Source organism: Echinops telfairi, unplaced genomic scaffold (genome assembly GCF_000313985.2).
Source record: "Echinops telfairi isolate 266 unplaced genomic scaffold, ASM31398v2 ScPeMD7_4;HRSCAF=17, whole genome shotgun sequence".
NCBI lineage: Eukaryota > Metazoa > Chordata > Mammalia > Afrosoricida > Tenrecidae > Echinops > Echinops telfairi.
In genome coordinates, this window is record NW_022103900.1 from 4113907 (window position 1) to 4138232 (window position 24326).

General features: G+C 43.7%; 1 protein-coding gene across 1 annotated transcript in view; it reads right to left on the minus strand.

Moving 5' to 3' along the window:
• LOC101639637 (myosin-IIIb) overlaps window positions 1-24326 on the minus strand; it is a 315696-nt gene that overhangs the window by 74193 nt on the left and 217177 nt on the right. Inside the window, exon 9 of the mRNA XM_045299040.1 lies at window positions 19172-19324. Within this exon, the coding sequence (XP_045154975.1) occupies window positions 19172-19324 (153 nt within the window). The remainder of the gene's footprint in view (window positions 1-19171; window positions 19325-24326) is intronic.

The window sequence follows — 24326 nt, forward strand, 5'->3', positions numbered from 1 at the left end:
ATGATCAAGAAAGGATAAGCATCGCGGCAGTGCGTACGGCCAGAGAAACAGGGCAGGGAGAAGGGCCGGTTCACAGTCTTGTGACATGAAAGCTTCAGACTTCGCGAGGGACAGGGACAGGAAGAGCCAGTGCAGCGCTTGTCCCCTGGTACTCTTCCTGTCCCTGGAGGGCTCTCAGAGGTCAAACCAGCTCCACAGCACAAGCTTCCCCCAACAGGCCTGCCGAACACTGGCATTTGCTTAGTAAAAATGCCCACCATAGACTAATGTCACAACTAAGCATGTACAGAATCGGCATGCTATCTATGGGCACACAGATGTATACAACACGCATAGAGGTACCCATGAATAGTAGACCAATTCCATGAATGCTCATTATACTAAGGACATCTGACATTATTCTGTAGACCAGCGGTTCTCAACCTGTGGATTGCAACCCCTTTGGGGGTCGAACGGCCCTTTCACAGGGTCACCCGATTGATAACAGTAGCAAAATTACAGTTATAAAGTAGCAACAAAAATAATTTTATGGTTGGGGTTACCACAACATGAGAAACTCTATTAAAGTGTCACAGCATTAGGAAGGTTGAGAACCATGGCTGTAGACTTTTTTATTCTCATTTAACATTGTCAATTTTTGGAAAACAATGTTTAAATATATAACCTAATTTTTTTTTCATTTTAATCACTGGTAATATTACATCATGACTGTACACCAACTTATTTACCTCTGAAAACTCACTGTCAATGCTATAGGACAGGGTAGAACTGCCCCTGTGAGCTTCTGAGACTGTAACTCTTCTCCTGAGAGCAGCTTGAGGTTTTGAAATGCTGACCTTGCAGTTAGCAGCCCAACACATAACCATTATGCCACCAAGTCCCATGCTAAGGAACCCTGGTGGTGTAGTGGTTACGGGTTGGGCTGCTAACTACAATGTCAGTAGTTTGAAGCCACCTGCTGCTCCTCAGGAGAAAGACAAGGATTTCTACTCCTGTAAAAAAAAATTAGTCTCGGAAACTCCCAGGGGCAGTTATATCCTGCCCTATAGGATTGCTATGAGTTGGAAGCTAATTAATGGGGGGGAGAGTGAGAGTCTCAGGCTTATCAAGATTTAGACTGATATAAAGCTTTTGCTATTAGAAACAATGTGTTTATCTCCTTGAGCATATACGTGAGACTTTCTCTTGGGTGATACCACTCACCAGGCATTATAAAAATGTAGCTGGCATTCAATACCAATCCCTTTTGGTATACTAAAATATAGTCTTTAGGGTGTAAAATCAATTCAAGCCCAAGAAGGCTTTCCTACTTCCCTTCTCAAACGTATCACTCCTCAATGTGGTCCAGTGGGGGAAGCACTGGCCTGGAAGTTATGAGTACAGGGTCCAAGTGTCAGGGTTGTGAGTGCTGTGGTTTGGACCACTCCCCAAAGCCTTCAACTGCCAGAATCCTCATTAGAAATCCTCGTGACTACTCCATCAATATCATGGTGAAAGGCAAGGATATACAGTCATGGATATACAAACACTTTGAAGAGGGAAAAGAGCTGTCCAAATCATCCTTACCAATCCTACTCAAATTTGGAACCAACCATTTTCAAACCTTAACGCATAACTCGAAATACTGATAGCCAAACAAAAGGACGGATAGAATGTCCTCCCTGGTGATGAAAATTCACCAGAAGAGGAAGCATGATCGCTTAGTTCCCTGTCATCTTCTAGGAATTACATCTTGGAAGGTGAAGGAGATACCACCATCGAGATAGGAGTTCTATCCATCCAGGTTCCAGGAGCTTGCTTTAACTAAAGGTGTTGGGGTACGTCCCATGTAGTAGACATGGATTCTTGATGTACCCTGACACCTTTTTCATACCACTACAGTAGCTAAAAAGGAAGACGTGACCTCAAACGGCTCTATATACGGAGTCTTAAGTGTATGCCACCACTTGTCTGTCACTTTGTTGGACTGTGGTGGTTTGTGGGTTACTGTCATGCTGGAAGCGAGGCCACTGGGATTTCAAATGCCAGCATGGCCACACAAAGTGCACGCATTTCAGCAGTGCTTTCAGAATCCAGGATTCCTGCACATGCTGTCTGCAAAGCTAGATTTGTGCCTCAGAACCTCTTTGCAAAATACTATCTTATAGCTTTTAAAAGATCTCGCCTGATGCTATCAGCCATCAGTACCTCTGCCCCTATTTACAAATAGTCAAATTCTTAGGATGATTTGATCCCAGACTGAGGCTAGCAATGTAGGAGTTGGCACAGATGCATAACATATCTACTCGGAAGAAGGTCACTTTCTTTTCCAGTGACTAAGAAACAAAAACAAAACACTTGTCTTTCTTCCTTAACTAATGTTTGTTCTGAAACTGCTATTTTCATTTGCTCTTTTGATTATAGTGTTTGGAGGGTTTCTTGAAGAAAGAGAGAAACTAGTCGACACCAGGTTTTATCTGCTTTGTTTTACGCAAGGAGCCCTGGTGGCAGAGAGCCATAGGTGTTGGCTGCTATCCATGGTCAGCAGTCCAAACCCACCAGCTACTCCGTGGAAGAAAGAGGAGGCTTTCTACTCTGGTAAAGACGGAGGGTCTCAGAAACCCACCGGCACAGTTCTATTCTGTCCACTAGGGGCGCTTTGAATCCGAGTTGACTTGATGGCAGTGCGTTGCTATTTTCGCTGAACTTCACATATCATTCTGAAAAGTGTTGTACACTAAATTTACTTATTTTTAATTGAAATTCAAGAGAAAAAAATATATATATATTCCCTTTGATTTCACTAAGAGATTTGTCGTCACTGGTCGGGATCAACTCCATGGTGGTGAGTTGGATTTTTCGGTTTGAGTGACAGTCAATTTAAATTCCTCTCAGTGAGCATGCTCCACCTAGTGCCTTACTTGGGGATAGCATCTATTATCCAATTTTCCTGAAAAAATTCTTGTACAATGGGAAAACATAGATCTCTAACTAAAAAGTGATGACAAGAAATTTCAAAAACAGCTACCTGGCCCACTGACCGGAAGAGATCGATAGCAGTGCCCATTCCAGAAAAAGAGGGACTTAGTAGAGTACTGGACGTATTGAACAACATCATTGATATCACACACGTAACCCTGTACTGAAGATCATTCAAAACAGTTGCAGCGGCACATCTACAGGGAGCTGCCAGAGAATCAGGCCAGACTCAGAAGAGGACATTGAGTGAGTGATAGCATTGCTGATGCCAGCTCCACCCTGTCTAAAAGCAAAGGATAACAGGAAGTTACCTGTGTTTTATTGACTGTGCAAAGGCATTCACCTGTGTGGCTCCTAATAAGGTATGAATAACATTTAGATGAATGGGAATTCCAGAACACTTAATTATGCTCTTGTGGAACTAATAGGCAGTCATTGAAACCAAACATGGGGTAATGTTTTAAAATTGGACAAGGTGCGCATTAGGGCTGTATCCATTCACTATACAGATTTAATCTGTATGCTGAGCAAATGACCCGAGACTCTGAATTGTAAGAAAGAATCCAGCACAAGGACGGGAGGATGTCTCATTAACAAGACGCCACATGCAGATGACGTGCCCAAAACCTGTGAGACAAAGTCTCCCCAGCTTTGCCTTTCAGGAGCATTCTACCTGTACTTCTTCCAAGACAGATCTCCTTATCCCCTTGGCAGGCCATGGCTCTTTCAGTGTTCTTTGCCAGCACGATATTTTAAAATGCATGGATTCCTCTTCTGTCTTCCTTACTCACTGCCCAACTGCAAGGAATATGTCACATGCATATGAGGTCACTGAAAACACAACCCACCTTAATCCTCAAAGTAACATCCTTGCTTTTCAACACTTTAAAGAGGTCTTGTGTAGCAGAGTTGCCCAAAGCAACTCGTCTTTTAGTCTCTGGACTGCTGCTTCCCTAAGCACTGATTGTGGATCCGAACAAGATGAACCCTTGACAACTTCAGCCTTTTCTCCATTTATCCCGATGGTCCCTATTGGTCCAGTTGTCGGGATTTGGTTTTCTTTTCTTTTAGTTGTGATCCACCCCGAAGGCTGCAATCCTTGGTCTTCATCAGCAAGGGTTTCAAGTCCTCCTCACTTTCAGTAAGCAAGGTGTGCCATCTGTGTATCACCAGTTCTTAATAAGCCTTCCTTCAATCCTGATGCCACCTTCTTCTTCATACAATCCAGCTTCTTTAATTAGTTCCTCAGCACACAGATTGAACAAGTAGGGTGAGAGGATACAACCCGATGCACACCTTCCCTGGTTTTAAACCATGCAGTGTTCCCATGTCTGTTCCCATAATTGCCTCTTGATCCATGTATAGGCTCCACAAGGACACAGTGAAGTATTCTGGAATCCTAGTCTTCTCAAGGTTTTCCATAGTTTGCTATGTTCCACACAGTTGAATGCCTTGGCATAGTCAATAAAAAAGAAGTAAACATCTTTGGGGTATCCTCTGCTTTCAGCCAAGACCTATCCCTTGTTCCACATCCTCCTCTGAATCCAGCCTGAACCTCTAGCAGCTCCCTGTTCACATACTGCTGCACCCATTGTTGGATGAGCCTCAACAGAAGTTTACTTGCATGTCATATCAGGGATACTGTTCTATAATTTGACCATTCAGTTGGGTCACCTCTCTATGGAATGAGCACAAATATGTATCTTTTCCAGTTAGTTACTCAAGTAACTATCTTTCAAATTTCTTGGCATAGACAAGTGAGCGCTTCTTCTGCTTGTTGAAACATTTCGATTGGTATTTTATCAATTACTGAACCCTTGTTTTTGGCTAAGGCTTTCAAGGGCAGAACTTCTTTCTTCAGTACTGTTGGTTCTTGCTCATATAGTAACCTCCTGAGATGGTTGAATGCTGCTTTGTTATTGTTGGTACAATGACTCTGTGTGTCCTTTCCATCTTTTTTTATGCTTCCTGCATCATCCAATATTTAGCCCATAAAAACTTTCACTATTGCAACTCAAGGTTTGAAGTTCTTCTTTAGTTTTTTCAGTAGTCATTGTGTTTGACATACCCAAAACAGGAGACTTCTCTGAATTTATTATTATGTTCATCTTTGGAAAAACCCCTTTCCACTTATGCTGAACTTACAGCAATTGGTTTGACCCTATTTTGAGCTCCTTGAACACTTTGAGGGATTGCACTCATCTGTCTCATGGGAATATGGAGCATAACACAAAGCTGAAACGAATGACAGCATGTCACCCTCTGGGTGTTTGGCGTTTTGCTCTGTGTGTTACATGTTTATTTCCTGAAGTAATAAATGCAAGGGAATAAAAATGTAGTATTCTATCAAAAGTATAACAAGTTTTATAAAATGCATAAATAAATTTCACAAACATAGTTCCTTCTAATTTGTGTTTTGTTTTTTAAATCATTTTATTGGGGCTCTTACAGCTCTTATAACATTCCATACATCAGTTGAATCAGACATATTTGTACAAATGCTGCCATCATCATTTTCTAAACCTTTACTTTCTATTTGAGCCCTTGGTAATTCCTTCTAATTTTTAATACCTACTAACAGAATGAACATTACTAAGGGTATTTAGCATACGCTGTCATGCGAATGAACATTAAAAAAGAGTAATGAATGTAAACTTGTGATTTCCACCTTAGAGAGAACCCTGATGACAAGTGTCATTTGAACCAATGGTTCGCTGAACTCAACAAAAAAGCAGGTAGTGCTTCTGTCTAATTAATTCAAATCATGAACCCCACCACTGATGAGACCATGTTGGCTACCCAGCCTAGCTTCTCAGCCAATTGGAATTTGGGGTTGAAAGTTAGCGGGTAAGAGATTCAGAGCTCTGGTTTGTTCCTAGAGTTTGGTGTAGAGGAGAGGATTGTGTATATAACTATGACTGGTCTTAGCTTTTAAGGATCAACGAAAGAGTAAACTGGTTTCTCGTCCATGGCTCAAACAAGGTAGAAATGAAGTGAGTCTGAAATATTACATCCAAGGATACTTGTTCTAAATGCTCTTGCACATATTCAGACTGGAGAAGTTTCTCTGGTGGAATAAGTTACCAAAGTGCTACTACCTTCGCTATAGCTTTAATCTCTGTGTCTGCATTCAGGCCGAAATAGCTCCGATGTAAGCACTCTTAGCACCCATCACTGGGCCTACAGACTTCTTTGTTTGAGTTGCTGGTCCTATGAATGATGCTGACAAATAGCACGGTTTGATTTTTGCCCCAAAGTGACCTCTTGAGCTCTGGGCCTCTTCCTGCTTTCCAGCCAACCATATCTCTAGAAATGGTGACTTTCAAGCAGGTAGGCATAAATAGAAATGCTAGGAGCTTCAGTAGGTGTGGCAGTAAACATTCTTCTACTCACTTCCAATTATGAGGAAGAACAAAGCAATAGAAATAGGTGCTCTGAATCATAACTCAAGGATGAAAAGGACATAAACTCTTTCAATCTATTAATTTTAGGGACTATGTGGTACAGGGGAGCCCTGGTGGCATAGTGGTCACACATTGGGCTGCCACCCATATGGGCGGCAGCTTGGAACCACAATCTGCTCCACGGGAGGAAGACGGGCTTTCTACTCCGGTAAACGCTTACAGTCTCCGACAACCCAGAGTCAGCAACGGCTCCAGGGCAGTGAGTCTGGATGTGGCGTCGTGGGTATGCATAAGGCTGCTAACTGCAAGGTCAGCATTTCAAAACTACCAGTTGCTCTGCAGGAAGAAGATGGGCCTTTCAAACTCCTGTAAAGTTGTGCAAGTTCAGAAGCCCACAGGAGGAGCTCTACCTTGCCCTCTAGGGTCACGGTGAGTCGGCAACGACTTGATGGCAGGGAGCGAGAACACTAGTAAAGGGGCATCGCTCCACTGAAAAATGCACGCTGGTCTTTTAGGCAATCATCCAGTGGCCGACCACGATGGAGGCCACTTCCATCCCGCCCCACCAAGCATCAGGGCTCTCTCCTCCTTCCACACGTGACCCTGAAGGACCGACAAACAACCCACACCCCGTCACCACCGCCACTTATCCGATACAAAGGAAACAGACTTGTTGGGAATGAGGGCGGAGAACAGAAGGCGGACAGGGAATGTCCGTGCTCAAAGAAGCTTTATGGTGGTCCTTAAGCATTTAAGACAAATACCTCTGTGTACTGCATCCAAAGTTAGTGACATGGTGGGTGGTAGGGGTAAGGTTGGGGGGTTTCAAAAAGTGTGGAGGGAAAATGAAATTAAAATACTTCTTCCTAATCATTTTCATCCTTCGACAACAAGGTTGATAAAGAGGTGGCATCATCCTAGTGAGAGTCAAAATATGATACTCCACAAGGGGTTGATCTTTACCCAGAACTTCAAGTTATAGCTACCAAGCACCCATATAAGATGTATATTTTTAAAATGTATTTAAAATGCATTTTTTAATGTGGCTGGGAATTACTATAGTTTCTAGTAGTTTCTTATCTAGGCAAACTTTTCACCAGAATTTTAGTAAATTTTGTCATCCATCATATTAAATACTCTTTGATATACATCTACTGTTCGCATACTATCTTGCTATCCAGCATTTCACATTTACAGTAAGAAATATACTATCTGTAGCTATAGTTTGTGCATTAACAATATCCCTCTTGATGTAACAAACACTAAAGTAATATGATGATTAAAGTTATGTACCTATTTGACTAGGCTACGATTTTCAGGAGTTTAGCAGTTATGTAATTGGCAGTTATGTAACAATGTAATCATCCTCCATTTTGTGGTCATCGACCACTTTTCCATAAAGCCAAGGTTTTTTGTATAACGACTTGAACTGTGCCATCCTAACCATGTCTCTAATAGAAGCGTTGGTGTAGTCACCTTTCCCATGCAGCAAGAAGCAGGGACACCAGCAATGAAATATTCATTCATTCATTCACTTAGAGATAGATAGGTAAGACATACCTGTGACTAATTATGACATACGAATTATGACATATCTCTTTATTAAGGGGATCTCTAACTTCTGTGTGTCACGCATTTTCAGAACAGTATGAAGTGAACTTCTGGAGTCATTATTGACACAGAAATCCAGGATCCCATTAGGTTTGTGATGTGCCAGGCTCATGGGTACACTCACTCACTGGCACATCAAAGGGGGTGGGACGAGAGATCTACACTGGGGGAAGTCTGGTGGTTCGGCCGTGAGCAAGCTGTATTAAAGGTCACTGCTGCAAGTTGAAATGAAATCAGAAAAGCTGAGGTTATTCTTTTAATCAGCCTCAGGCAAATTGCATAAACAGAATCAAAATCCATTAAACAGAGCAAGAAAATAAATCTAGCAACTTAATTCTGCCACCAAGTAATACACAGAGTAGACCCTTGGCATTTGGGGGATTAACGTTTGTGTTTTCAGCTAGTCCCGAGCCACCCTGCAGAGGCGTGGCATTCAAAGGCTTCTCCTTCCACTGAGGTTCAGAGTTGAGCGGTAGCCAGAGGTTAGTGAGCAGGAGAGAACCGGGCACCTTCCTGTGCCCACGCAATTCCGGAGTGGCCTTGCTCTGCTCTCAGTGACACTTGTGCAGTGATAAAAAGCATTTTTTTTAGTCAGTTCTGTGTCCCTGGAGCTTACAGGTGAACTGACATGCCAGATGCTACTAATAAACTCAGGGATTTCAGACTTCTTTGTGCAAAAGTTCTTTGGTGGGTCAAGGATGGGGGACTGGCAGAAAGGAAACGAGCAAATTGTTGACCAGCATCCCTGACGGATTAAGTAACAATGTGACCGCAACATGTCATCGTTTTCACAGCCTTGCAGAGGTCATCGCTTCCTTGGCAGCCACTCATCTGTCAGTTTGTCCTACTGTGGTGGCTTGCATGTTGTGGCAATGCCGAAAGCCATGCCACCAATATTTCTAACACCAGCAGTGTTGCCCCTGGTGAACAGGCTTGGGGGCGCTTCCAGACTAAGAACAGGCTGTGAACCAGGAACGGTGTTTCCCTTCCAAGGGCTTGGTCCCTGACAGCCTCCGGAACTGCAGCTGAGCTTTGCCAAAAGCCTCGCTGGAGGATGTGCCCCTCCGGCTGGAAGGCGCTGAAAATCACCGGGGAAGAGCTGCCCCCTCCCAGGAGAGGCAGTCTTAATGACACAGATGGAGCAACACTCCGGGACGCTTTCCTGCTCATGAGGCAAAACTCAAAATGTGGAATTAAAGCTACAACCATCTATTAATTATCAGAACACCTATTAATTATCTAGGAAAATTGGAGGTCATCAAAATTCCAGTTTTCTACACCTTTTTGATGCCTGCCTGTTGGATTTAGTTTACGTTTTTATGTGTCAGTGGGTATGATTCTTGGGCTATTTTTTAGGTCTGAAAATGCCAAAAAAAATGTTCCCCCATGTAAAAAAATAGGAGCCCTGTGGTATGGTTGTTACACATAGGGCTGTGATCTGCAAGGTCAGCAGTTCAAAACCACCTGTGGCTCTGAGTGAGAAAAAAATGGAGCTTAAAGCAGCGGTTCTCAACCCGTGGGTCAAACAGCCCTTTCACAGGGGTCATCTAAGACCATCCGAAAACACATATTTCCGATGGTCTTAGGAAGTAGACACCGCTCCTCTATCCATCTCCAGGTGGGTCCACCCACATGTAGATATGCCCACATACAAGTACCCAGCATGATGACATCATCGCACCAAACCCATCACATACACCCCATTCAAATACAGGTGTATGTGACAGGGTTGGTGCCATAATGTACTTATGCGGACCAGTCACACATGTGTAGAGAGCAGCTGCTGTGTTGAAAGCAGCTACTCTGTTAAAAGCAGCTACTGCGTTGAAAGCAGCAGTATTGGGGGTAAGATGACACTTCATGAATTATGATTACATATTGTTTTGTGATTAATCGCTATGCTTTAATTATGATCAATTTGTAAGAATGAAAATACATCCTGCATATCAGATATTTACATTACGATTCATAACAGTAGCAAAATTACAGTTATGAAGTAGCAACAAAAATAATTTTATGGTTGGGGGGTCACCACAACATGAGGTATGAAAGGGTCACGACATTAGGAAGGTTGAGAACCACTGCTTTAAGGCTTAAGGAGTTACAGTCTTGGAAACTCATAGGGACAGCTCTACCCTATTCTATAGGGTCACTATCTGTCAGCAGGGACTTGATGGCAGTTGAGGCTGAGAACATAAACTAATAGTAATAACTTCTTTATTTCAAGCTACTTTGGCATATGAAAGATTTCATAGGTATGTTCTACTTTTGAATATCAGGGGAAACCTTTATTTGTCCTCTAACTTTAACTATTTAACGGGGGGGGGGGGGGGGGGGGATTGGAAAGCATCAAGCTCATTATCCTAGGCCCGCGTGAGCTGAAATGGACTAGAATGGGCCATTCTGAATGAAAGCAGCAGGTGGTTTTCTGTGCCAGGAATGACAAGTTCAAGAAGATTGGCGTCACATTTATCATTAAAACAATGTCAAGATCTTGAAGTACAATGTTGTCTGTGATAGCATGACATCTATATACCTACGAGGAAGACTACAGTGCAACTAATAAATACAAGACCAGTTCGTGTAACCACTAGAGTCAATGATGAAGAAATTGAAGACTTCTATCAACTTCTTCAGGCTGAAATTGATCAAACATGCAATGAGGCAGTATTGATAATTACTGGTAATTGGAATGAAAAAGCTGGAAAAAAAGAGGAAAAATCAGTAGTTGGAAAATATGACCTTCATGATAGAAATAAAGTTAAGGATTGCATAATACAATTTTTTTTAGACTAGTGACTTCTTAATTGTAAACACGTTTTTCCCAACAGCATAACCATACTCATGAACCTCACTCGATGGAATACAAAGGGATCAAATGGACTACATCTGTGGGAAATCATGATGGGTCTTGGTCAATATCATCAGCCACAACAAGACCAGGGTTCAATTGTAGAATAGACCATCAATCGCTCCTATGCAAGTTCAAGATGAAACTGAAGAAAATTACAGTCCATGAGGGCTAAAATATAAGCTTGAGTACATCCCACCGGCATTTAAAGACCACCTCAAAACCAGATTCAACACATTGAACAACAATGACCAGATGAGTTTGGGGATGACATCAAGAACATCATACGTGAAGAGAGCAAAAAGCCGCTTAAAAAACAAAACAGGAAAGAAAGACCAAAATCAATGTAAAAAAAAAATCAACAACAACCCTGTAACTGGAATGTAGAGGAGCTAAAGCAAATGGAAGAAATCATGAGGTCAACAAGCGAAGCAGAAAATGTCCAAAGGCAGCATTCCAGGAAAGCATTCCAATGACACAAGCCAAGACCCGGGCTAGGAAACCGACAGAGAAGAACACACTCAGCGTGTCTCATGCTGAAAGAATCGAAGGACAAGTTCAAGCCTCGAATTCAAGAGTGAAAGGTTCTCTAGATTACAGAGGCAGTTTGAAACCACCAGCCACTCTTTGGGAGAAAGATAAGAGATTTCTAGAAACTCACAGGGGACAATTAGATAGCAGGGGTGGGAAACGATTTATACTGCCAAGAGCCCTTTGGATATTTATAATATCATTTGAGGGCCTTACAAAATTATCCACTTTAAAAGTAGCCCAGTCAAACATTTAATTAAGTCATCCTTAATGTGGTGATTCCTCCTCTTTGCTGAGCCGTCTGATGGTAGCTGGTATTGATGGTTTTGTGAGCCTTATATGACCCGCTGGCTGGACATTCCCCACCCCTGATATATAGGGTTGCTATGAGTTGGAATCAACTTGATGGCAGTGAGTTTATTTTGAGTGTGAAATAGGCAAAATATTGAATGATGCAGACGTATCGAAAGAATATGGAGGGAACAACCACAGTCATGCTATCAAAAAGAATTGGTCAACATGCAACCATTCGGAGAGTTAGAATATGGCCAAAAACCTAGAATATTAAAGGAAGAAGTCTAAGGCACACAAGGGCTTGAGGCATAGCTTTCCTCGCCCCCCACCAATCATTTTGAAAATTCTTCTCGGGGTTCCTCAGCTCTTTAAAATGTTTATTTCTACTCCACTGAAGTTGTCCCAAACTCTTCATTCAACATTATGATTTTTTTAATCTATATGCAATCACTTTAATTACTGGGGTAATAGCTCCAATCATCTCTCAAAAGTTCCCAAGATCTCAGTTCTCAAAGTCCTCTTTTCACCAATGTATTAGAACTTATATTCTAAGTCCTGGGTTGTGGAAGGTTATGGTTTACAGTGGGAGCCCTAAATCCATGCTGAGATCCAGAGTGCGTTTGATGTGACTCCTCTGGCCAGCCCTAGCAGGAGCAATCTGGAACGCAGGAACTTTCCTGGTGTGCCAGTGACTGAAATGGAAATACTTGTGGCACATGGCTATTAGGTATGCCTTTTCCTGCCAAGATGATCAGAAAGCCTTATCAGAACCAACACTGAAAACTTTTCTAAACTGCACTAGTATATGATTTCAACCATGGCCCCTTTCCCACGTCTTTAGTCCCATCTGAAACTGTAATGAACTAATCGGCCACTAATCATGAACTTGTAACAATCTCCCTCATTTATATGTCCTATTTAAGTAGCCCTAGGTTGTGAATCCTGTGGACTCCATTAAATTGATGGTCTCACTCATCCAAATGATTTGTCTTTATCTTTGTTGTATCCTTGCCCTGTTTAATAAAGGGGCTAATAATGGACTTAATAAAGGGGTCACTATAAAATATATTGAATTTGGGGTCTTTTTTCTCTATAACACCACAACTTCCCATACTCTCATTGTCCCCATTGTAACTGTCAGTCTCCTGACTCAGCCCTTTCCTAATCTCAAAGTCAATAAACCCTTTCTAACTTCACTTTCTTCCATGCCTCAAAATTCCTCCAAGGACACCCTCACTAGTAACTGGGATTCCCTTGTCCCCTTGTTCATCTATCACATCAATCTAAGCCAACCTCTAGGCTAAAAAAGAGAACAGCATTGAGTCTATGAACTTTTCTAGTCTGCGAGTGTATGGAGCTCAATCATGGTCCCTTCCCCATTCCTTCAGCCTGCCTGTGACTGATGAATCAATCGGTCTCCGATCGGATATTTTTCCCCTGTGTTCTACCTGCTGTAGCCATGTTTCCTTGAACCCTTTAGACACCATTACAACTCCTTGCTGATGGCTCTTCATATAGATGGTTTATTTCTTGTCTCTATCCTGTTCAGGACGTAGTAAAGGAATACTGTAAGATACATGTAGATTTGGGGTCTCTTTCCCCTAGAATTCTTCTCCCGTCTCAAATAGACTGTGTCTCTTCAGCCAACCTCTTCCCATGTCTTTTCTGTGTCAAAAGAAACTGAGCTACTAAGAAAATTAATCTATTAGATGAATTTTATTCCTGCAGAAGGTTCATGAATTGAATAGCACCAAACTACAGGTGGAAAGATGCTCCATGGAGTAGAAGCAGAATATTGGGGAAATGCAGAAGCAAAGAAGACTGTTTCTGAATGGCTTAGACATTGTACTACTGAAATGCTGTCGTGATTTCATTGGTCGAGGAGTACTGTCAGAATCTCATTGGCCAACAAAGCTGGCCTGATTCATAGGAAAGCTAGACTTAAATTTTGCTAAGTCTTATGGGCATCATCTACTCCACTGCCAATGCCATTTTGTCAAGTGCATGACTCCGTTGTGAGTTCATCCGACACCTGTTTTAGAGACTCTTTCTCGAAGCCAACCTTCCTTTTAGGCCCTTTGCCCCACTATCCTTGTTTCCTCTGCCCTGATCTCTTCCCAGTTCTACTCCAATGTTCCCCCCCACAGGAGGATACATGCTTGAGTTTTCACCAGCCTTTAATGACCTACAACCCTCTCCCCCAAGGGACAGTGACGAGCATCCCTGTGCCTTCGCAAGGGCAGCAAGGCAGTTTTCTCAGTAGGCATCATTCCTTTGCATCGTCTCTCATGATTAAAAAAAAAACACAACTCACTCTAGTTAGGGGGCTAGCACTATTTGGATCACTGAAAAAATTCTATCTTAGAAAGTTGGGGGTTTAGAAAGATTCACCATTGCATTTGATCGGATGTGAAAGGAGTTGTCACCTAGGACAACATCTATTTCATGATAATGTAAACAAGTACAGGGGAACAGCCGGGTTAAGCAGGTCAAGAGACACTTACCTTTTCCCCAAATAAGACAGCAGGGTAAGGGAGACCAAAGTGGCAATTTGGACAAAGCATGTGGGGAGTCTATGATACTATCTTGAGGCTACATTTCCAAAAGCCCTTTGCTGCCCCCAGTGGAAATTCCCAAGAAGTTGTATGTGGTGAACCCTTAAAAGGAGCCCTGGCGGTGCGGTGGTTCTACATTGGGCTGCGATCCACATGGTTGGCAGTTTGAAACCACCAGCAGCTCCATGGGGAGAAAGACTGGGCTTTCTGCTCCTGTAAACAGTTACAGTCTCGGAAACCCCCAGGGGGTGGCTATGAGTCAGCATTGACTCATTGACTAGACGGCAGGGGGAGAGAGAGAACGCGTAAATCAAACGGTGAGCATGCACACGGGAAGTAAGAAATACCTAGACCAGCCAAGCTCTCTGGAAGGGCTTCTTTCTCTCTACGAGTTTCTTAATGGAATTCTCTTAGGATGCCCTATGCCTTCCAAAGTCAATCTTTCTTTTGGTAAAACAAGAAGCTGAATTCCGCTAACACTAATCTATCCCAACCACGTTACAGCTAAGTGTTGTCCATACCATTGCCTTTTATGAGCAGAGGTGTTGTCAAGATAGCACAGCAAAACATTCCCTAGTTTCTCCGAGTCCAGCTTAGTGACATTGACCACATCTTTCTCAATACCTTTATATCCTTTTCTGTATGGTTTCAACATCGTTAGCACAAACTCACTGCCGCCTAAGCATCTCATCTAACTTTTCCCAGTTGAAGCCTATTTAATCACATATAGACAATTATTTAAAAGAACATAAATTATCAAGACAGACATTCTTTTCTAATTAAGCTCATCGATTGTGTATTGTTACCCTAAATCTGCTTCACAAGGCCTCGGTACAGTGTTGCAAAGCAAGGATGTTACTTTGAGGACTAAGGTTAGCCTGACCCAAGCCAGGGTGTTTTCCATTGTCTCATAGGCAGGTGAAGGTTAAACGCTGAATAAGGATGACTAAGAAGAAATCCTGCATTTCAATCATAGTGCTGCTGATGAAGAACGACGAAGGGACCATGATCTGCCAAAAGAACAAACAAATCAATGTTTGGAAGTCATGCAGCCAGAATGCTCCTTAGAAGCAAGGATGGTGAGACTTCTTCTCACGTACTTTGGACGTGTTGTCAGGAGAAACTAGCGCTTGGAGAAGAACATCATGCTTGGTAAAGTCGAGGGGCAGTGGAAAGAGGTGATGGGTTGGCACAGTGGCTGCAAGAATGGACTCAAACATCAGAACAATGGTGGGGATGGCACGGGACAGGCTGGTGTTTTGTCCTGTTGTGCTAGGGTCTCTGTGAGCCGGCACCAACTCGCCGGCACCTAGCAGCAACTGTTGGTTCCAGATGGCTCACGGGATAGTTTTGGTTTAAGGTTTGAGGTAGCTGTGCAGCCTCAATGGCTCCAGAAAGTCTGAGTTCCGTGAAGCTTTGAAGTTTCCTTCCGTATTTACCCCCATTTCAATCAGGATTCTTCTGAAGAATTTTTAATCCACCTATTCAGTAAAGGTAGCTTGATACCACTCAGTTCTGGCCTCATGGCAAAGGAGGCAGTTCGACAGGGACAACACCATGATCTAAAGGTCTGTCCTCATTTGTAACAGCCACGATGGACTCACTAATGTCTATCTCTGCCTCCAGTTCTGCCCCTGCCATCCCTTCCTCTACCGTGCGATCAGAATGACCTTCCTGGGAATGTCCATGCTTGAAATCCTCCAGCGGCTCCTGGTGTCCCCGGGGCAAACCTTACCGCTGGGACGGCCCCTGCCAGCCCTTGCTTCCATAGTCCATCGACTTCATGCTGCCCTCTGGCCATGCCAACAACTCATTCAAAGCATCTCCCAAGTTCTCTCTGTCCTCTGCTTACTCGGCTCCCTCTACCTAGAACACACCCATTTCCCAACCACCTTCTATGGCAGTGGTTCTCACCCTTCCTAATGTCGTGACCTTTCATACAGTTCCTCATGTGGTGGTGACCCCTAACCTTAAAATTATTTTCATCGCTACTTCCTAACTGTCATTTTGCCACTGTTATGAATCATAACGTAAATATCTGATATGCAGCATGTGTTTTCATTGTAACAAACTGAACATCATGAAAGCATAGTGATTCATCACAAAAACAATATGTCATTATATATTGTGAAATACTTATTTCTAATGACAAATAAATGAGATTTTATCTTGCAGCATGGTGTAGCATGGGTAACAGTCAACATGGGTACTCATCTGTGGGCGTATCTGCATGTGGGCAGACCCACCTGGAAAAGGATAGAGGAGCGGTGTCTCAGTTCCTAAGATCATTGGAAAGCACATATTTCTGATGGTCTTAGGCAACCCCAAAGGGGTCACGACCCACAGGTTGAGAACCGCTGTTCTAATTTCCGTCAGCTCAGTGAGCCCTCCCTGGCCATCCCAGCGTGGGTTGGCCTACGCGTCTTTCCCAGGAGCTCTCGTCCCAGGCACTCCTGGACTGGGCTCTTTTCAGGCTGAGCCTTCTCTGACTCCTGATTGCATCACACGCCAGCCTACTAGCTCTTTATCGGGACATTGTGCCTGATTTGCCTGTGTCATCTCTGTGCTCAGCATAGGGCCTGACACATGCACACATATAAATGTCTCTTGGATGAAGAGATGAATAAATTAGATTTTGAATAACAAGTTGATATTTTTGGTATTCATTAGTACCTTTTAGTGCTATTTATGTTCAGGACACTGTAAGGTAAGCAACTAGGGATACATTCATTCACATTGAAGTCACATGGCAGGTAGTGTTAAAAAGAAATGGAGAGTTCTTCATTCAATAAGCCAGGTGTATGGCTCTGGTTAGTACTGCTTGCTAACATTACCTGAAGGTTAACTACCAACCACTATTCTACGCATGTTACAGGTATTGACTAACAATGCTGGCAATAACTCTATTTCATAGACAAAGGAACCAAGGCACCAGAAAGAAGTGGCTGAGCTGAGTTTCAAACCCTGGGCTTTACCCACTGCACCATCGTGCCTTCTGGGAACATCACTATGCAGACAAAGTCCACAAGGCTGTATTGGCCTTGCTGCCTTCCCCCAGTTTTCATTGATTTCTATCCTATCTGAACTTGGATACCTCCAGTGTCAGTAGCAAATGATATGTGAGGCTTCTTTTTTGTCCCCAAGATTTTTCTCTGATGAGCTTAAAAAAAGACACAAGCCTCTGTAATCATCTCATGGCCAGGCACTGGCGAAGAGGAGGTAGTCGTGTGCAGTAGATGGGAGCTTCGTGACATGCCCCACATCTCACGGATGCAGCTGTTTAAAGTCCTGATACCTACTTGTGAGGTGAGATATATTCTAATGACCGCTCAACGCAGCCTAAACGGTTGAACTACGATAAAAAATGACAATGACCCTGTGAGAAGCCTTTGCCAATGAAGAGGCTTTGACATCAAAGGAGTTCACAAAAGAGAAAGAGAAAGTAGAGGAAAGGAGCTGGGAGAGCCTGGAGGGGTCCTCTGTGGTAAAGGGGGAGTCCAGCAGTTCGAAACCACCCGCGGCTCTGAGGGAGCAAGATGGGCCTTTCTCCTCCCGCCAACAGGGACAGTCTCGGAAACCCTTAGGAGGGTCCTCGGAGTCAGCCCTGGGCATTTGTTTGTTTGAGGTCAAGTCAAGCAAATGTGAAAGATGGGTACCTTTGACCAACGAAGTCCGCGAAACAACTCCATCACAGGCCTGGGAAAAGAGAGGCAGGAAGTAGCAGCCTGACTTGATGAACAGCAGTTAAATGGGGGATTTCGGTTTGGGTTGGAGTCGATTTTATGTTCTTTCTCGCTGGTGATGTGGGGTTGGGGTCGGGGAGATGGAATCACAAAGCAGGAGAGGAGAAGAGAGATTACAGTTCTTGGGGCTTACATAAAGTTCCCGCCACTTCAAAAAGGCACCAAGTCACGGGAATTTCCCTACCCTATGTAGGCAAGCCATAGAGGTAGAACTGGTAGCAGAACAAGGGCAGATGAGGATAATATTGGGAGCTCTCCAGAAAGGACATTGGTTGAAGGGAGCGAATCCACCAGATAAGAGTCACCTTGAAACTCCACGTCCTGAGCCTAAGGTTCTGACGCCAGTATTCGGTGGTGAGTTTTTTTGTAAACAATTTCCTGCAGAATATATGAATAATTTCAGAACTTGTGAGTTATTATATTTTATTTTCTTCACCTCTGGTACTTCGAACGTTCTTTTAATAATAATGGGCCGGCGCTTATCTGCAGCTTAGCCAGCTTCCTAAAAGTAAATCATTGCTGAGCCGGGGGAAGCCGGTTTATTTGCATTTTTTTTTTTAATTGCAGAGAAAGTCTGCCACCCTCTGGACAGAAAACCACAGACCTATTTCTTCTAGCCAGCAGCTGAATGCTGCTTTAAGCAGTTACCACTGCGAAGACATACCACGCTATAGACATATTCTTAAAATAAGACGGGAAATCACTGTTGTTTGAAAAAGAGAGCGAAGGCTCTAAGGGCCATGGTGGGGGAATCACTGGAAAATGCTAACTTGCCTCGAGTGGATTTTCTAAGCGGAAACCACACACTTTGCAAAACCTTCTGAAATCTCTTTACAAGCTACATTCCTGTCCCCCAGTCTGCAAGGGCCAAGTAAAGATGTTTTAAGGCAGGCGCAGCTTTCCTATAGTAACCACGGTTAAACGCACGTCTGTGTGCAATAGAAACAACTATGTTTGTTGTGTGTTAACTAGAGCTAAACGAACGTGAGGGCGCTCGGTCGCCATTGAGAGAAATCATCCGTAAAAGCACAGGTAGGCAGCACGGGTCTGTTGCTCGTTCGTTCGTTCTCTCTCTCTCTCTCTCTCTCTCTCTGTCTGTGTCCCTTGGGCCTGGAGCACCCGTGTCATGTAAATGACACTCTCGGGCGAATCAGAACACACGACAAGATGCTTTTACAAATAGCCAGCAAGAGGAAGCAGAAAGAGTCTGGATACACCACCTACCTGGTTTTCGCAAGGTTTAGCTGCTTCTGGTTTTGAAGGACCTTGGCCAGTTGCTTTTGTAGAAACACACCCTTCTCGGGGGTTCCTTTCACAAACGGGTGGTCGAGGAGATGTGTGACGGAAGGTCGCTTTTCAAAATCCTTAATAAGGCACCTGTTTGTAAAAATCAACACACAATCCAAGTGAGAGTCTTTGATAGCCCGGCCTTCTGTGAGTGGGAAAGGAGGCGAGAAGACTCACTCAGCCAACCTGACCGTTAACCTTACGCAGTTCAGTTCGCTGTTCGTGTGCGCCCCAAATGGAAAGAACGGAAAGAAACCTCTCTATCAGCTGAATTAATTAAAATACAAAAGCCTCTGTTTCTCCTGTTTTAAGTAAATATTGAAAATAGGATCCATTTTTACCATTAATTTAATTTGGAGTCATCAAGACACTGAAGGAGGGGGGGAGGCTGGTCGAACTTAATTTTCCCTCTGAATTTCCATTACAGAACAAATGTCTTCAATGGAAGAAAATGGATTAGTCTTTTTATTTCACTTTAGACATGTCTAGCATTGAACATATCACCGCCACTAAAAGCTAAAATGTGAAATGTTTCCTTATTTGGGGAAAATGCATTTAGCCATTGCAAGACGAGAAACAATCATACAAGAAACCCACACAGAAAATACTCAATGTCTTGATTTCTAATTCCTTTGGAAGAAGCAGGGGAGCGAAAGCAAACCCCAGAACAGGAGTGTGACTGCAGGGTAACTCGGAGGGACTGGAACAGAAATGATGTGAACGGAGAACACGAAGTCCATTCAACATGCAAAAATCAGGTTGCACTTAAACTCCTCTGCGTTTAATTGGTTAAAACAGCAGTGGGTAGCCACTTTCTGTTTCAGAGATTCAATGCCCTTTACCGAGAAAAAAAAAACGGTTTAATACATTTTGTTACCCGCTCTCTGTTATTAAAGAGTACTTTGACACAAGGACATTCGTGTGAAACTGCATCGGATGACTAACTCCTCCGATGACGGCTGCGTCTCGGGATTAGTGTATGCTGGCGGCAGGAGGAAGAAATTTCAACACCCGCCCTGGCAAGCGCTCAGTCTTTAGCTCACATGGGCTAAGGGTAAATCGAGGATCTTCTTCTGCCCATTGCATGAACTGAGAGTTTCCAGTTTTCAAAAACGCATCAGAAGTCACATAATGAAGTGCATTGGAAATTGACAAAAAGTTCGGCCTCACTTTGCGTATCTTTTTCTGGATGTTTAAGCAGATTTCCTTCAAGCAAGCCTCAACCATTGGGTTCACCTGAAAAAGCTTTACTCTATGCAATTGTTTCACTCTGGCCCACTTTGACATCCCTTACCCGGCAGGCCTGAGACGGGATTTAGTCAATTTCCCAGCCAGTCGGCTTTAGCGTTGACTCCCAGGATGCCCTAGCTACTGGAGCGGGAGCTCGAGAAACCAACAGAACCTCGATTATCTCCGCTCTGCCGCCAGTAGGACCGTGAAAGCCACCCTGGCCTGGCCATGGGGAGAAACCAATCATTTGTCTGTTTTAGGTTTGGAGACCTTTTGTCTAATCTATTATTTTTCTTGCCCCCTCCCTTCCCGAATTAGTTCCCATGCTTAAAATCATATGTGCAGGTCGCTGCCCTAGATGCCTTGTATATGTATCTGTATATGTCACTATCAAAGAAAGGTAAACAATAATAACCACGCTTCTCAAAGCAGCTGAAAAACCAAACAAAGGAAGCTAAGAGGTCATTGCTTAGTCAGCGAAACAGGGGCATGGCCTCTGCTCCCAGGCCGTGAGGAAATGCCCTAAAATCAAGTCCATCGCAGTCCTCCGAGAGCTGCTTCTTCAGGCGGATCCGGTGGCTGGATTTTCACGCTCTCTGAGCCCTGGTGGTGCAGCGGGTGACCAGTTGGGTGCTAACTACAGATCAGCAGTATGAACCCACCCGCTGCTCAGTGGGAGGAAGATGAGAAGGTTCGACTCCCCTGAAGAGGTAGAGCCTCAGAAACCCACAGCATCAGTTCTACTTAGCCTGACAGTTCTTGTGAGTCAGAATTCACTTGATGGCCTTTAGCTTCCCCGCCACTCCCGCACCCTCACACCCCATCCCCGCCTCTCACCCTCCGGCTGCAAAAAGAAATGGGCAGGTTAGAGACTTAAGAACCACTGAATTCCAAGCCTGCCCAGCAATCTTAGGCAGATGGTATGATGTCTTTTGCTCGTCCCCAAATAAGACATACCCATTCTAAATTATTTCCCCAAATACCAGGGGAGAGATTACTGAGTCAGTTCTCATACTGAATATTTTCCTCCCTCCCACCCCCACTTTTTTCTTTCTTTATTCCTCTTCTTAATGGTTTCTTTCTACTACTGGAGATGATGCATTAACTGTTTCTTCTCACTAGTCATGCCTGGTGGAAAAGGGGGAAAGTGCAAAAAGTCTAGCCACCTGGTAACTAGCACTAACACTGCAAGCATGTAAACGCACAGGGCTGAGAGTCAAGGCGGGGGTGTGGCGACTACTAAAATATCCACGGCGTATGAATTGGTAGTGGACCGGGATGCGTCCTCATTTTCCGCCTTGGGACAAGTGCCTTGGGTTGTGTCCCAGGTTAGGGCTGCAAACAAGATCCTTTTGGTACTTTGGTCACTAACATTCCTTGGAAAGGTTTTAGGAGCTCTGGTGGCTTAGTGGGTTACACATTGGCTGTCAACAGCAGCAGCGGCTGTGTGGGAGAAAGATGAGGCTTTCTACTCCAGTCGTTCTCGTCTGCGAAACCACAGGAGGAGTGGGACCCTGCCCTAGAGGCTGTGCTATGACCTGGAATCGACTCGATGGCAGTGAGTTTGATTGCTTTAGAGTTTGTGGCAGGATTTGAAATGGACAAGGGGACTCAGACCCCAACCTTATGCAAATAGGTCTTTCTGGAATCCAGGGGTGCAATGTAAGGCGTTACATCTATTTCACCACGGTGTTAGCAGCCTGTCAAGAAACAAGGTTGCCAGCAAGGTTACAAGATAACTCGGTATTCTGGAAACTGTGTCTCCCTAAACCCCCAAAAGGGCAAGAAATGGGGTCTAATTAATAAAATGGTACTCTTCAGTAAATCTGCTAGCAGTCTCTTAGAGATCCCTTTAAAATGGAGAGTGGGGTGGGGACGAACCGTCCACTCTCCAGAAGCCATGATCCGGGGATCTGCGCATTCTCGCGGTGAGACGGAGTGGGATGAAGTCCTGCTGCAGGATCAGCACACTGAACACCGGCAGAGCTGGCCAGAAAGAGCGCTAATCAGACTGCGCCCCACCCCCACCCGACTGCACCGGAGGATTTCGAGAAGGTCATGGCGACCTGGGGAGTCTGGTCTTGCGTCACAACACTCTTGTACACTTTCTTCTTTCTTCAGTGAACCAGACCAAAATGGAAATATTATTTTTACCAATTAACTGAGGAAATAAGGACAGTTCTACCTTAGGAGCATACGTAATGAGGTGGCTAGAAACCATGCCTTCTGAGTTATTAGAACCTCGGTATCACATCGTTTCATTTATCCAGCAAACATTTATTGCACAGCACAGCATGTAGCCAAAGGAAATTAATGAATAAAAAACGATGGCTCTTTTCCTCAAGGGTCTACAAACCAACAGAAAAGACAAAGGTCAGAGAAACACAGAAAATATCAAAAGCCAGTCTTGGCTTATATATTTAGGGGGAAGAAATGAAAACACAAAAACAAGGTTTCAGAGGCACAGGGACAAAGAAGCTTTAGTCTAACCCCATGTTTTATTTTTTTTCTTAAATAAAAACATCCCATGGAGGCCACTGGTTGTGGTTCGGGTATGAACGCAAGGGTAATGAAGACAATACGAGCACATGGTTTAGAGCTGTATCCGTAACCCTAGAAACGGAAACGTGGTCTGGGGGAGCGATTGCCCCCACTGCTCACTCCAGTGATCACTTCTAAATTGATACACTTCGTAGTAGAGCAGTGGTATCTCCTTTTAGTGGGATCTCTCCCAGCTGTTTTCTTGACTCTGTCATAGAAGGAATCGCTTCTGCATCATCATCTAATAATATAAGGTTCACATACTCCTCAAAACCTACGCTACAGCACTCTGTGTGCAGATCCACTTGCCCATAGAATCACACCTGAATCCGGGAGCTATTTTACAAGGATCTGACGATGAAGTGGATGGGCTGCACCTTCCCCTTCTGCAGTGTCTAGCCCCGGTCCCCCTATGCCATGGTGGAAGCTCACAGAGACCACACTAAGCCACCCTGCTAGCTCAGAAAGCAACTTCCAGCTCTAACTCTGTCTTTTAAAAGGTAAGGAATCTCAGGTCACATCCTAATAGCTAGCAAGTCAATCCCCAGCAGCATTAGGACCCTTCCTGCTCTGCTCTGTGTATCAATAACAGCATGTACAACTGATAACAACACAATACAAGGAGCAAAGTGTTAGGGTGGAAGAGGACAGAGAAGAAGGAAGGCTTCCTGAAGTTAGCAAGAATTCAGCTAGGTCGTCCAAATCTAAAGCAAGGAATGGTATCAGAGCTCAGATTATGAACACCTGGTTTGCAGAAGGCTCTGGATGACAGTGGAAGCCCAAAATCCATCTACAGGGTCCACACATGGATTTAGCCTCCTGGTAAAGCCCTCTGAACATAGTTGAGGGATGTGAATAGGACTGTTACCAGACAGAAAGCATTGCAAAGTCGATTATGGCAGACATAATTACATCAAAATGTATTATCTTATTATTTGATCTCCCTTTTGACGCATTTCAAAGCTGCTTCCATTAAAAAAAAAGTGTAGGGGAATACACATGGATTAAACCCCTGGTGCATCCCCTCCGACCATGCACGAAGGATGTGAACAGCCTTGCTAACATGCAAAATCCTTTGGAAAGTGGGTTGTTGCAGATACAGTTAGGATACAATATAGTGCCTTATAATTTGATGTCCCTTATGATCCATTTTCTAGTTTTTAATATTTTCTGCTATCTTTCTAACTGAGGTTTTATCTGTTCTACTTTGTTATTGTTGCTAGGATGCTTTTTGTTTGTTTGCTTGTTTTTAATGTTTTTCTGTATAGGAAATCTAGGATAGGTAAATCTATAGAGACAGTAACTGGTTCTTGGGGTATGG